The sequence below is a fragment of the Notolabrus celidotus genome, chromosome 8 (assembly GCF_009762535.1).
Source record: "Notolabrus celidotus isolate fNotCel1 chromosome 8, fNotCel1.pri, whole genome shotgun sequence".
Taxonomy (NCBI): Eukaryota; Metazoa; Chordata; class Actinopteri; order Labriformes; family Labridae; genus Notolabrus; species Notolabrus celidotus.
Window position 1 is genome coordinate 12,370,312 of NC_048279.1, and position 14,645 is coordinate 12,384,956.

Here is a 14,645-nt window from a genome sequence, read left to right on the forward strand (position 1 = left end):
TGGTTCCCTCAAGGTTCTCTTGTTTCTAGTTGCACAGAATGGACAAACTGTGCAATGCACCTTTATTTCATTTAGCTGAAAATGCGCCTTTTGTAGGAGTAAGAAGAAGAAAAACAGAGTAGCTGTTATTGTTGTGTGCGATAGACTTTATATAGATTTACATTTCAATAATAAAAACTTGACAAATGGAGGATCACACTTATTATCCATCACTGCAGCTTCTATTCCTCAATGGCCACCATCACTATTTAGATGTAAGGAGTAAGCAATATCATTAAATGTTCCAATTTCTATACACTCCATACCTTTAAAAATTGTGTGCATATCATTAATACAATATACTTTTTAAAAGGACACAATAGTTCATTATTCTGAATTAAAAAGTGATCTTACTTTTGATACTCATGAACATGTTGCTGCTACATCTGTAATTTTGCTAGCAGAAGTTAAACTATTTAAATACGTTTCCAATTTTACTTAGTAATCTGAACACGTTTTCCATGACAGTAAACTTCATGACACACAGTCGCTTTTTTAGATTTACTATTACTGTGAACATAACCCATGATTCATTTGAAAATTTGTGCATGTCCATCTTTTCATTTAATCTCTGACTAAACATGGAATAAGAAACTAGCAAAAAGAAAACAGTGGGTGAATGAAATTATGAATAAACACATAAACACAACAACAAAATAACTGATAGCTGCTTTGTCATAATTACACTAAAAAAAGATACTCTTAGAAAGCCTCATTACAAACTTCTAAAATCAGTTAGAATAAAGTGCGTAAATAGGGGTTGTTAGTTTACTGAGATTTTAAAGAAAAAAGAATACCCTCACATGCAGACAAGAACAAAAGCTGCTGTCTTGACAAAATAAACTCATTCTCATAAGTCCCAGCAGTAAAGATGCAGAGTGCACCGTGTTCATGTAAAGCCCTGACAGCACAATATGAGGGGTGACGAGTACTATTGCTTTCATCTGACAAAACCCAAGTGATATTATCACATGTCCTTTTATATCAAGCAGGAGAACTTGTAACGCTTAAGGAGACACATCAACATGCAGCACCGTGTGTGTGAATTCACGCTGTTCTAACTCGAGCAAGTAGGTGACCCAAATCTTCAAGGGGAAGTTGTTTCCTTCAGGGCAGCATTCACTGGGGTGAAACATTCACTGTGTTGGTTTTCATGACACTGAGCAGAATCTACCACGCTGATCGCTACTACACGGACTGCTGCACACCATGAAGCACGTGGTTTTATTTTATTTTATGCTGCCACTCCCAAATGCTTTCTCACCAACAGCAAAGACAGGGACCATGAGATTCACCTTGGAAGGACAGGGAGAGAGTCCTTGGAGGATATAAGCCCTTAAAGATTACACCACTAAGAAAATTGTTCGACATGACACCTGTTTAAAATTGGAACATAAAAAAGTACCAGTGCATGGCTCTGTGCACTTTAAGTAGGTTATGCATCCCAAAATCCTTCAGGTGAAAAATTATGCTATGATTGTTTTGCTTCTGTGTCACATCTCTCGAGTTAAATAACTTCAGGCTGACGTTCTTCCTGCAATTATTACACCTGATGATGAAATATGAAATAACTTACAACTGGTTCATTTGCAGTTAAAAGCGGCATCAACAGAACTGCCGCAAGTCAAGAAAAAAATCTTTTTTGTCCTCTTAAACTGTCTGTGAAAGGTCTTGCATCAGCAGAGATTGCTTTTCCCCAAAGAAAACCAAATGCAAATACAAATATGCATGAAGCTATGTGTGGTCAAGCTTGCATTAGAGACACACACACACACACACACACACACACACACACACACACACACACACACACACACACACACACACACACACACACACACACACACACACACACACACACACACACACACACCCACACACACACACACACACACACACACACAGCTACAGACAGAAAATAAAATATGACTGTGTGTCTACGAGAAACCACAGGGAAGGGACAATATGTGGATGCATGATGACATTCTCTCTCTGTCTCTAAAAGACGTACAAAGAAATCAATAGTTATTGCAGATGCATTTTCTGGCTGGAAAAGAAGAGCACTTGGACAATAGGCTTCATCCTGCATGAAGCACTGCCGAGTCTCCGGACAGAAAGCGGTAAATGTCAGGTGAAGGCCTGTGGGAGTAGGGATCCAGTACCTACATCGTGTACGCCTGAGCACCTTCATGTAGCACGCAGGCCTGTAGGTGCAGAGATTTCTCCTTTCTGATATTTGTCTAAGCTAAAAGCAATGTGAAAACACATTTTTAAATGTCACAAGATGGAAGTCAAGATAAAAATGAAGTGTTGCACATTGCTGTAATTTCTTTAACCTTCAGCAACTCAATCAGGGAGGGCAGACTGAGCCCTGCTGCTGTGTCTCAGTAACACGCATCTAAACCAGTGATCACACTCAGATCTGAGAGAGTTGCAACAGAACACGTTCCCCAATGTTGGCTCAAAAAAAGCTGGGGTCACTTCAACGACTTTTCCAAAATATATGCTTTTTAAAACACCTCCGGTACATCTCTGTATCTAACCACGCAGATCATTCTGGTTGTGTAAGTTGTACTGAGTTTCTGGGATTGCCCTCCATTCAGAGGAAGTGAGGGAATCTTCTCTTTTGCTGCTCCAAACTTGAAAAAGTGTCATGAAAAATTCATCAGCCACATTACACAGTGTCCTAATTACTCTAGATATGCCTCTGATGTTGATGTGAACAGTTGGACTACTCGTCCCCTTCATTCAAAAGGACTATTACTTTGGAGTAGTTAACCTCCCGAAAACAGATTAACTGTGAGTTCTCTCAATTTTTCAGATAACTATTATAAAATAGAGCAGATATTTTTAGCAAAAACACTCTAAAGGGATAATTTGACATTGTTGAGAGTCAAATGACAAGATTTGAAACCATTCTCTAATGTGTCCACAAACCATGAAGTTACAGAGAGGCATTCCTATAGTATTCGAGTCCAGGACTTGGACTCAAGTCTGAGTGGAATGCTCATTTTTTCAGAGCTTGTGACTTGCCATGGACATGAATTCTAATGAATCAAGCAACTCAAGCAATACTAAAGGAGCTGAAGGAGCCACAAATCATGCATTTTGCTTTTAAATGAATGCAAAGAGACGAGAAGACGAGGACAAGCTCAGACTTTGACTGATGTCTGTCAAGGATGCACCCAGAAAAGTAGGTGAGATGCTATAGGCCAAGTTAGATAACTTGGACTGAACATTATGTTATAACTGTTACAAACTAACTGTAATGTTTGCAACTAAAGTGACCCAACCACTGAGTCCAAGATGTTTGGTAAGTTCAAATTCTGAATAACAGAAGGTGGGCTGTAGGGCTGCCACAAACGATTATTTTGATAATCGACTACTCAACGATTATTTTTGTGATTAGTCGACTAATTGGATCATACATAAATTGCAGCTTATTGCACCAGCATGCAGCTGCTCTTATATAACCATCATTCATTTCCAGCTTGAAGTGTTTAAGGTATGTGCTAACTAAAATTTAAGCAAATTAAGATGATAGTTCATTCAACTTTTAATGAACTTTGCAGCTTGTAGCAACATTTCTGACATTTTTTAATGTGATAGTGCAAAATAAAATGAAGGCACAATGGTAACAACGTTGTCAATTGAAGAGAAACATATTTTTTTTAGCACTGTAATGTAGCGTTATAAAATATTAGCGTCATCACATTTCCTATTCAAACATGACATCGCTGTTAAGTAAATAGCTCACTGTTGACGTTAATGTTAGCAGCTTACTCGCCCATTAGCTTACCGAGGTGGCTGTCCCTCTTCGTCAGAAATTGAATCAGCCAAGACGTGCTTCCTTTTCAGATGCTCGTGCAGGCGTCGTACTACCATGGAAGGCAAGTTCTTTGCATTGCACATTCTTCTCTTTTATTTTGGAAAAATGCTCCCAAACTTTCAAGCTCCTTAGCCGGCTAGCCATGATACTGTTTGGGCATAACTTTTCCGGTGACATCACGGCTGACCCCGATTACTACTACTGCGCATGTGCGTCAAGGACAGAAAGGCAGACAAGACAGCAGAGGGGACAGTGGCAGTTTCGAGAGAAAAACAAAGCTTCAAAAAATAAACGATGACGTCGATTATTAAATAAGTCGTCGATAATCAACGTCATTGTGGCAGCCCTAGTGGGCTGTAGGTACTTTTCAGTGTCTTAGACACCGACAGTAAACTCACCGCAGCAGTAATTATCAGTGTGACAACCCTGATGAGGTGCACATTTTTAAAGCATAACTTCATTGATCATTTAAATTTCCAGACACATTGACAGGATCAGTCAGAATTTTGTAATAATAAACAAAGTGTGTTTTCTAGACATCCAAAAGGTCCTACACAGTCGGTCCAGGTGCATACAGTGAATAGTTTGGAGCAAGGCAACGGTTCTTCTTATGAAATATAACAATAATGAAAATGTGACCTTGACTCAGACTTTGACTCAAACATAAGGATTAAAGATGACTCAGACTCAAGACTTGGAAACTCGACTAATGAAAGGACATCATTAGCATTGCTAACATACAGCTTGTCTGGTTTGAAGTTTTTTGTGAGAACATGCTTATAGTTCTAACATTTGATTTTTATATAAAACACAATTTAACATAATACCTGATTTCTTCTTTGTAAAGCTTTCATTTTTAGTTATTTCACTCCCAGACAGAATCAGGCTTACTGTTAACAGTTATTTAGCCAACCTAAGCTAACCCAAGCTAACCATCTCATGACTCTAGCTTCATATTTAACTGATAGAGTTAGGAGCTGTATTCTTCTCCTCCTGTAACTCTCAGGAAAAAGAAAAAAACAGCACATTTATCACAATGGCAAATTCATTTGTGCTGCAATGGCTGAGTGCGAACCATTATGAGGGGATGGTTACATTAGCAACTTCTCAATTTCTCACCCAAACCTGCATACAATTCTCATCGAAAGCAACAGACAGCATCAGCCTCTCCAACCTCACGGTATAAATGCAGGACTATAGATGCATTATGCAAGGACGCACCACTACACTGCACATATATACATAATGCACATGCAACTTAATGTTTTTACAGACAAGAAGCAGTACATCTCTCTTTGACCTAACCTGTCTCTGCTGGTTCAGAGCTTACAGTGATAAGACTGACATTATCTCCTCATCTCCTCCCTCTGGTCCCTCTGGAAAGCTCAAAAAGTCGACCTCAGAGTCTCTAATTTCAGACACTTAATGAGATTTTTAATTGGTGACCTTCGGAGAATGGTTTCATCCCATAGCTCATGAGAGCACTCAAGGGGAGACAACCCATACCACTCAATACTCACACAAGGATCCTTCATAGCAGGCTTGGTATTTACCATTACCAACGGATCGATTGATAAGTATCAAGATTGAAAGATTAGGAACTGGTATTTAAAAGCAATGGAGGAGCTACCAACAACACGTTTTTATAGCCCCAAAAGTTACACATTTAGACACCACAGGAAGTATCTGGAAAAAGGCAATGACAATGCAACAGTCTGCAACATGACCATATCATAAACTCCCTCTGCTGCTCTTTATCAAACTTTTATCTTTGCTGTGTTTGACAAGTGACAGACAAAGAACTAAATCTCAATGAACAAAGCTCAGCTGAGTCAAACCAGAATGCAGAAGTGCTTGCTAAAGGGTACATGTAGGTGTAGTCAGTGGTGCTTGGCATCTCCTTGCGTACCAACAAACACAATCACTCCTACCACTGTGGATGCTTCAGAAAGAGTGGGCTCAGTTTCTTACCGTGGAGAGATGTCACAGCCCTGCTGCATGAAAGCCCCCAGCGAGAACCAAAGGGAGTTAAAGATGCCAAACTCGTTGGTCTGCTCCGGACTCTGCTGGTTTGGGTTCTGCTGCGTCTGAGTCTGGCCCTGCTGCACCCCATTAGTGGCTGAAGTTTGAGTGGGCGTTTGAGGCTCGGCTCCCTCCTCGTAGTCTTCGGCGTGCCACTCGTACGGGCTGAAGCGACTGACAAGAAACAGGACAACACTGACACCGATGTAGGCGAACACGATGCACATCCAGATCTCATAAGCCAGCGGGTCCAGGAATGAAAAGACGCCAGGTTTGGATTTGGTGGGTTTCTTGATCATGATGGAGATTCCAAGGGACATAAAGGGCTTGGAGAAGTCTATTACTTCTTCACGGACGAGGGTGATGGTCAGGGGAGCCACTGCCACGTCTGCTTTCTGGAGGTGAGAGGGACAGAGTAGCAAGCACATAAATAGAGGTTTCCAATGCTGAAGAAGAGCAAAATACAGCCTTCAAGTCTCTTAAGTGCCTTAGCTGATTGTTTTGGCATTTCTGTATGAGGCTGATTGTTGTAATGTTGAAACATTGTGTTGCTGCCATTCTTGGCGTGACCCATGGCCAAGTCTCCATTGGAAAAGAGATCTCTAATATAAATGGGACCTGCCTGACTGATTAATGGTCAATAAAAAATAACATTTCAGCACGTAAGGGATGACTCTAAATACAACTTTATACTTTTCAAAAGTGGAATTATCTGAAAAAAATGTAGTTCACTCACCCCATACACCAGCTCCCCCACCATGCCGTTCCACATTTTAGTCTCAGGATCTCTGGCTCCATATTTGCCATCTGAAACAACCTTCAGTTTGTAATGGTAGCCCACATGTTTGGCTATCTCTGCAGCCAGCTCCACAATGTAACCCTCGTATTTATCATTCCCTGCAAGCTGCTCGTGGTTCTTCTTCAGCATCACATATGGAGACTCCTGTTGGGTAGAAGAAGGACAACCGTGGGTGAAAGATGTGTTTTCTGCAGCCATCAATTTCGTTCTTGAAACGTCATCATGAAAACAAAATGTACATTGATTGGCATCATGACAAGCCGGGCGCAAGAAGCAGAGTTTTTTTTTTTTTTTACTGCAGCATCGTTTGTTACACTAATTAAGTCAAAGACAGTGTTATCGCTGATAATAAAACTTTAGTATATAGTTAAGGTTTATATGACCAGTTCAAATCTTGGGATGGGATGTTATGGGAGCATTTTATGCCTCAGTGTGATTCAACACAGAGTATATTTCCATCCCTTGCTGAAAGCTGGAAAGGTTGGGAGAAAAGATAATTACATGATATTATGAGGTGTTATTCAGCTTTGTTCATAGACGTATGGAGTGTAATTTAAACACAAAAGGTGCCTTGTGTGATCTCTCAGTCAGCACTTCCACATTGCAAGGAGCGTTAATAAGATTATTGAGTTAAAAGGATGTTAGATGTGAAGATGAAGATGAAAAAGTATATTTAGTTCTGTGTGTGAGAGTGTGTGTGTGTGTGTGTGTGTGTGTGTGTGTGTGTGTGTGTGTGTGTGTGTGTGTGTGTGTGTGTGTGTGTGTGTTTGAGCCATGTAGACAGTAATGAAGGCACTGCTGACCCCTGCTCCAGAGTCAGGCTGCTCCTCTTGTTATAACAAACCAACATTTGTACATTTCACACGGATTGGATGTCCTGAGAAATTACAGCTGAAATGACACATGGGGCATCACTATAGCTTGAGAAAAAAATGTATTCCATATGGGAACCTGCTGAACTTGGAGTGAATTGTCCAGGAACACTTGCTTGGTCTCAATTCCCACAAGTTGTTATGTGCGCCTGTTTTAGCTAACGCTGTGCTGAGCTGAGCAAATCCTTCCATCATATTTCATCAGGGTCTAAAGAAAGGGGGGTTCCTCTGTGTGTTACGGTGCTCTCCTGCCCTTTATGGTCGAGGTGACTGTGATCATTGTTACACATGAAAACCCAAGGTCCACTGGTACAGAAATGGCACCCCAGGGAGTCGCTGGTGAGAAAGGTCTGGTGTGCAGTGCTCCGAACGGGTATGTGTATAAAGACAGATACACACGTGAGAATGCTTGGTGCCCTTTACACACATAAACACGCTTGTGTTTGTACACAGGCACGCAGAGACATGGTATGGCATACAGAAGGTCCTCCTGGATTCAGTCTTATTGACTTCAAAATGGTTCCACTGAGATCAGCTGCCACTCAGGCGGGATGATATAATGCTGACACACACACACACACACACACACACACACACACACACACACACACACACACACACACACACACAAACAAAGGCACACAAGAACAGACTAAGAACACATATGGGTGCAAGTGCAAAACACACACGCAAGGAACAGTGCACACTTACTTTTGGTAAAACTGCAAAAATCAACTAAAGCTATTCCTCTGGGACTAATTGAAACAGGCCTCGAGGAAATTTTGAAAAATTACATAATTTTCTCTTGCTTTGAACCATCTCTCACAGAAAGTCTATTAAAAAAACTGTAAAAGTCACACACACTACCCCATTAATAAAAAACAACTTTTAACATACGGAAACTAAATCTCAAAGTTCCATTCATGGCACAGTTTGAGTCTGAAGCCACAATAGCGAAGACACCAAGCTCGACCGCCCTGTTAAAGATGTTCTGCTTCACTCCTCCAGATCTCCTGTTAACCCTGCTCTGCTCTGTGTGCACACGCTGGGACAGCAAGGATTGCAGAGAAGCACAAAGTGCACAGCAACACACTCCCACAAGCAACCAATCAGTGAGCTGAAAAGTTAGAGGGTTTAAAACTCCACTGCTATCCAACAGCCCAATAACTGTTCACACCTTATCTCTTCTCTTAGGTTCGGAGACAGAGAACCAATTTATCTTCCCAAGAAAGGGGACACTGATAGGAGATGATGTCAGACAGAGTTATTTTAGGTCCACTCTCCTGGGAGACTGCCGCCCTTGGGTTTAAATCAGGCTCCTACATGTTTTTTAATTGGATGCCAATTGACTACAACTTCAGTTTTCTATAGTTTGCCCGAATTTCTACATTAGCACCAAACCTTTTTGGTTGAGCCTGAATATGTAGTTCTTTTAAATATTCCCTCATCAACACCACCTGTCATTTTCCCGATGCATTGGAAGTCATTACAAATGTTATGTTGTTCGTCAATTTTTAGACATTTTCAACCATTTATCTCTAAAGTCGAACACATTTGCAAGCTGGCAGAGGGGGGAAATATTGATAAGGTTATGTGGTACCAATGCACTGTAACCAATACTACCCAGTTACTTACGCCACACCCATTCATCAACATCTTTGTAAAAAATATTATAAATTTGTTCCTACAGGTGGATATCCAGTAAAAGTCTATAGTCGATTCACAAACCTGGTCCAAAACTGCAACATTTTTCACACCCGAATCCTTAAAATGAGGAATGTCATGTTCTCTTAAGGTGCTATCACATACTTGCTGTTACTTATTATAAAAAAGAAATAGCATAACAAATAAATAGCATGGAGAAGCACATCATTTAGAGGTATGAGCCTCATTGCCCATATAAGGACATGAGACTGCAGTGCCGTGTGCTCACACGGAAATCAGACAGGACTGAAAAAATAAGTAAAGAGAAGTCCCAAATGTCCACAACTTTGGGAGTTTTAAAATAGAAGTGGAGCTGCTAGAAGTTAATAACAAATGGGTGTATTTACTGTATTGGTAGCATTATTAGGAACTGTTACATAAGTACTAATAACATTTGTTGAATTACTTCTTGTTCAGACAACACTAGCATCAGATAAAGTGAAAATAAAATAATTCAGTTCAGGTGAAACACAGTATGATTGAAATACAAGCTGACTACATTCAAATCATGTATATGTATATATATATTTCTTTTAGAATAATATAAATGTGCAAAATTAAGGAAATCCAGGTACATCCGCACTCAAGACTGTGCCGTATGTATCTAGTCCCCATCCATCTTACCATGATCCATTATATAATCTGGAGTAGGCTTAAATTAATACATTTACACATGTTCGAAAACAACCAAGATGCCCACCTCTTATGTGAGGGTTTTTTAATCTGGTAGCACGTATGTGTTAAACAAAATGAACAATAGCTCACATTATGTACCAAAAGCTAATAAACCATTTCACATGAATCATCTGTGTTAGATAATGGACATGAAGCAATATGCATATGATGTTATAAACACTATCTAACTAAGCAGCCTTGCATAAGTCCTCATTGCTCTGATTGGTTGTAGGCATCTAAATCCATCCATAGACATTGTATTCAATGCACTTTAATCAAAATAACAGGCAGGTTTTGGGCAAATTCCTATTTTGGAATTGGTCTAGTGATGTCAGATGGATGTAATACAGCTACTTTAGAATTCTCAATATATTTACAACAAATAAAGAGGCTGATGTAAAAGGTTTTCCTGACTCAGACACAGGTATTTACAGCCTGCATTATGTGACATGAATGCAGCATTGCCTGATGATTCACATTGGTTATGTCACTATACATTGTTGTGTTTAGCTGTCTTCTGCTGATGCTAGAAGGTTCTTGACTTGAAGCTTGCTTCTATAAAAAGACTGCAAAGATTGGAGTGTGCCCATGCTTTTTTTAGATTACAGTACGATACGTTGTCTCTCACCTTTTTCCCCTCCCCTAAGCTTTCATCATGTGTGTGGTGAATCTCTTTAAAGGAAAAGACATACAGAGTTGGAATCCTTTGCCATATATCAAAGGAGATCAGCTGCAACAGTGCTGTGCAAGTAAAACCTGAACTCTGCAGCACGGTTTCTACAATGAGCTGGTGGTTTTTCACTTTCCATCCATATATTGAATAGCTATTGAATATCTGCTGCTAGTCTTACAGAATCACGAGGAACAGTGATTCCCAAAGATAAAAGAAATCCCACGTGAAATAGTAGTACAAAAAGAACCAGTGCTGGGCTTCAGGCTTCTACAGACTTACAGAGTATTCTCTGGTATTAAATTTTCATCAAGATGTAGACGCTGGGAACATCCTGTGCCGCAAAGACATACAGTATGACCATTGTTATTACCATCTCCTGTTTATAAGCCAGAAATGGCCAGCTGTGTTGCTTTTTTCTCAGAGAATGTCATGGTAACCTGGGTGCCACATGAGCTGGACAGATTGAATTTTTGCTGCATTATTCTCAAACATTCACAGAGTGCTGCAGCTTCATCTTTGTTATGTAGGCCAGGACACTTGACACAACCTGGTGTGTTGTTTTGAACAGCCTGATGGTGCCATCTGAGCAGCACAGGGGACACAGGGGAAAAGATAAATGAAGGACAAAGGTGTCGAGGTGGAGTTACTTACTGGGAAGGTGTATGGTATTATCAATATGTAGCCTGTCACTGGACATTCTCAGACATTGTGTTGTTTTTCTCTGTGTGTGTGTCTCTGATCATTAAACTGAGATTGACTTGAACTTGTGAAATCCTTACATAACTTCTGTCTTATTATTATTTGTAAATATGTACTGTGAAACTCTGTGCATCAATAAAAAGATGTCTCCTGGTCAAATGTTTCTACTTTACAGTCAAAGTAACTCAGAATGTGTCTTCCAAGGATTTCAATAAATAAGTGGAATCAAATATAACCACATAAGAGAAGCTTTTATTATATTTACAGCACCTAAAAAACAAAGTTCCACCAAGACAAGAAAAGGACAAATAAAAACAAAGAAAATACCAGGTAAAACGCAGCACAGTGAGAGACAGAACAAACTTAAATCCACCAAAACACAAACCAAAAGAGAGGAAACTAGGGACCTGGTTCACAAAAGGATTGCTTGGCTTCTGTGCAAATGAGCCAAAAAGACAACCTTGAACCAACAAAGCACCTGCAAACAGTTGTATGCCTCGTAAACTGCAAGACAGAGCAGTGTCCTAAGTGTCACTGTGTGTCGGTATTGTTCGCATACATTCAAATTAAACATTACGCATTAATTTGGGGCAGATCAGATTTGAAAATTAGCTTCTTTGCAAAAACATACCTAATTCATTAATACTGGCACTAACAGCTCGAGTGACATTTTCACCGTCTGCTGAGTGGTAAATGCACTGGAGTATTTCAAAGTGTTCTCAAACTTTTCAGTGATGAAAACAGTTTCATCTCTGGATAAACAAAAAATAGTATACCTGTAAATTCAGTCAGTTTATGTTACTTTAACAAAACTATTATTGTAATAACCAGGGGTTAAATCGGTCAGGAACTATCTGTGGCTCAACCCCTGACCATACGCGCTGTCCAATTACTCAAAATTGAATGTTGTTATAATCTTTGATCAGAAAGAGCTGGATAGAAACTTTAAAAATTTAGTCACATTAGTCATGAACTGACTCCACAATAAAATGATAAGAAGTGTCCCTTGATTTAGCTCATCACCTATCTGTGGACAGGTTTGAGCTCTATGAGGATGAGAGTGCACAGCTCTGCACAGCACACACAGAGAGAGGAGATGCTGACAGCTTCAGTTACAATCTGACAAAACTGGAGAGCTGCAGAACTGTGGGGGCATTTTTGCGCTTGAATATCATAAGAACAATATGAGTAGGATAAAACCTTGAAAAGGAGCAGATAACAGGAGCAAATGATTCGTAATTATTGGTGCTATACCAGCTGCAATCCATTCGCAGTGAACTCCCCCTGTAAGTGATTCTGACTGTAATTATGGGCAGGTACGAGTCAGACAGTAAGAGGTTAGCAGAGTAAAGCTGGAAATAAAAGAAGGAAGACAGATACAATCACAGATGTCCGCTGAATTCCCTCAGGAACCTGAACTTTTAGGAACTCTATCATGAAAGAAAATGAAAAATGTTTCCTCGCCTTTCTCTGTTTCGTTCTCTCTCATCCTCCCCCACAAGCCTTAACCTCTCTGTTTTACACTGACTTACCAGAATAGTGGTGACGATGTAAGTCCGGTTCTGCAGGCCGTAGGTCTCATTGCTGCCTCTCACAAAGCTGGCTGTAGTCACATACTTCTCATCTTCGTTCCAGTAGCCAACCTGAGACAAGGAGAAGATGTTGTCAACCAGGGCCTGTTTTTATCAGATTACTGGAAGGGGAATCTTGCACTGGATTTGAAAAAATGTGTAAATGATTCACCTATACTGCTTCTTTAATATGTACAAGAAACACATTTAAACAAATCCCTTAAAAAAACTCAAATTAAAAGTAGATATAAGGTGGTTATAGTACAAAGGAAGATGTTCAGACATCAAAAATGATGTGCCATTATATTAAATAAGTTTAACCTTTAATAGGATGTCGGTGTAAGTTACTCAATTTTGTCTAAATCTTTTTGGGGTGTCCAATTTGCACCATTTCTTGATATTTATGCTTGCATACATATTCATACAGTTTAAAATACAATTATTAGATGGTTCACATAGATACTGCACATATTCAGGGTTTTACTTGGATACAAATGAACTTTTTTGGATATATAAAAATAGTTAATGTTTATTCAAAAAAGCCTCAAAGGGTTAAATGGTAGAAATGGTATCCAGGTGACTTTTAGATTAAAGATTAATGCTTGTCTCCATCGAGCTTTTCCTGCTCAAAGCGTACCTGTGATTAATCATGTGGTCACTTGAAAGCCGCTCTAAAAGGTTACTTGTTCACTTCCATTTAAGAAGAGAAGTACTTGGCTTGATAAATGTGTCTCATTGAAGAACTGTTTTTACTCCTAAGTGGTCTCTTTACGGCTTTTTCAAGTTTAAATCTTAGAAGTTAGATAAACTATGGCGCACACCTTTTATCGAGTGCTGCGTCAGGTCCGACAATGAGCGACAAGGTTGTTAGAGAAATAAGCTATAAAGCAAAGTTTTTAAACATGGTCCTTGAGCAACAATGAATTACTTAAATTGTACCCTCGGGCTGCAGGCTTACCTTCTTGGGTCCAGAGGGGGCCAGTTCCATGACACTAACAGTGTAGTTTGTTCTGCGGCCTTTCTCATTGAACTGAATGTGGCCAGTTAATCCATCTATACGAACCTGTAACAGAACCACATATATTAAATATGTAACACGCAGCCCCCGACATGACTGACAGATAAAGTAATAATGGCTGCTGTGAAGCTTGATAGACATACTGTCCATTTTCTCCATTTGCATGTCCTGCTTACATGCGATACATGTAAAGCATAGCTAGGCTAGTATAGCACTAATTCAAGCTGGGGTCCCTTCAGGAGTGAATGGCAGACGGTGTATGTGTGTGTGTGTGTGTACAGTGCAGTGTGTTTGTCTTGGCCGTGTGATGGAGTTAATTGAGCGAACCGGGCTTCAATCTCCTGTCTATCCACAGGCAGATGGCTAGATTGACTGTGAGCAGGCCTCTGCACAGCCACTCTGCAGACAGAGCCTTGGGCTGCACATGCATCCACACACATACACACACCCTAACATGCAATTATAAAAATGCCCTCACAAACACAGAGCAATGTTATACCTCCATAGTTCATACAAATTAATTCCACTGTAAGTAAATAACCTGTTTGATGTTTTATTGTGTTTATAATTAAAAACGGTATGTCCGGAAGTTCTTCTCAAAGTCATTTTAAATAATATGAAATAACTTCCTTGTTCCTCGACACACATGGTTTTGCATGCGTGACAGTGGGTGTGCCAGCCATCCCAAAATTTGCATTTCCAGGCCAAATATTACATTTAGAAACTCAATTGCTGATGTCATAT

The 14,645-nt window shown here is 39.9% G+C and overlaps 1 protein-coding gene across 1 annotated transcript in view; it reads right to left on the reverse strand.

Moving 5' to 3' along the window:
- The window catches only part of gria1a (glutamate receptor, ionotropic, AMPA 1a), a 171,018-nt gene that overhangs the window by 35,476 nt on the left and 120,897 nt on the right, over positions 1-14,645 (reverse strand). The window contains 4 exon segments of the mRNA XM_034690540.1: positions 5,840-6,285; positions 6,627-6,833; positions 12,845-12,955; positions 13,842-13,946. Of these exon segments, the coding sequence (XP_034546431.1) occupies positions 5,840-6,285; positions 6,627-6,833; positions 12,845-12,955; positions 13,842-13,946 (869 nt within the window).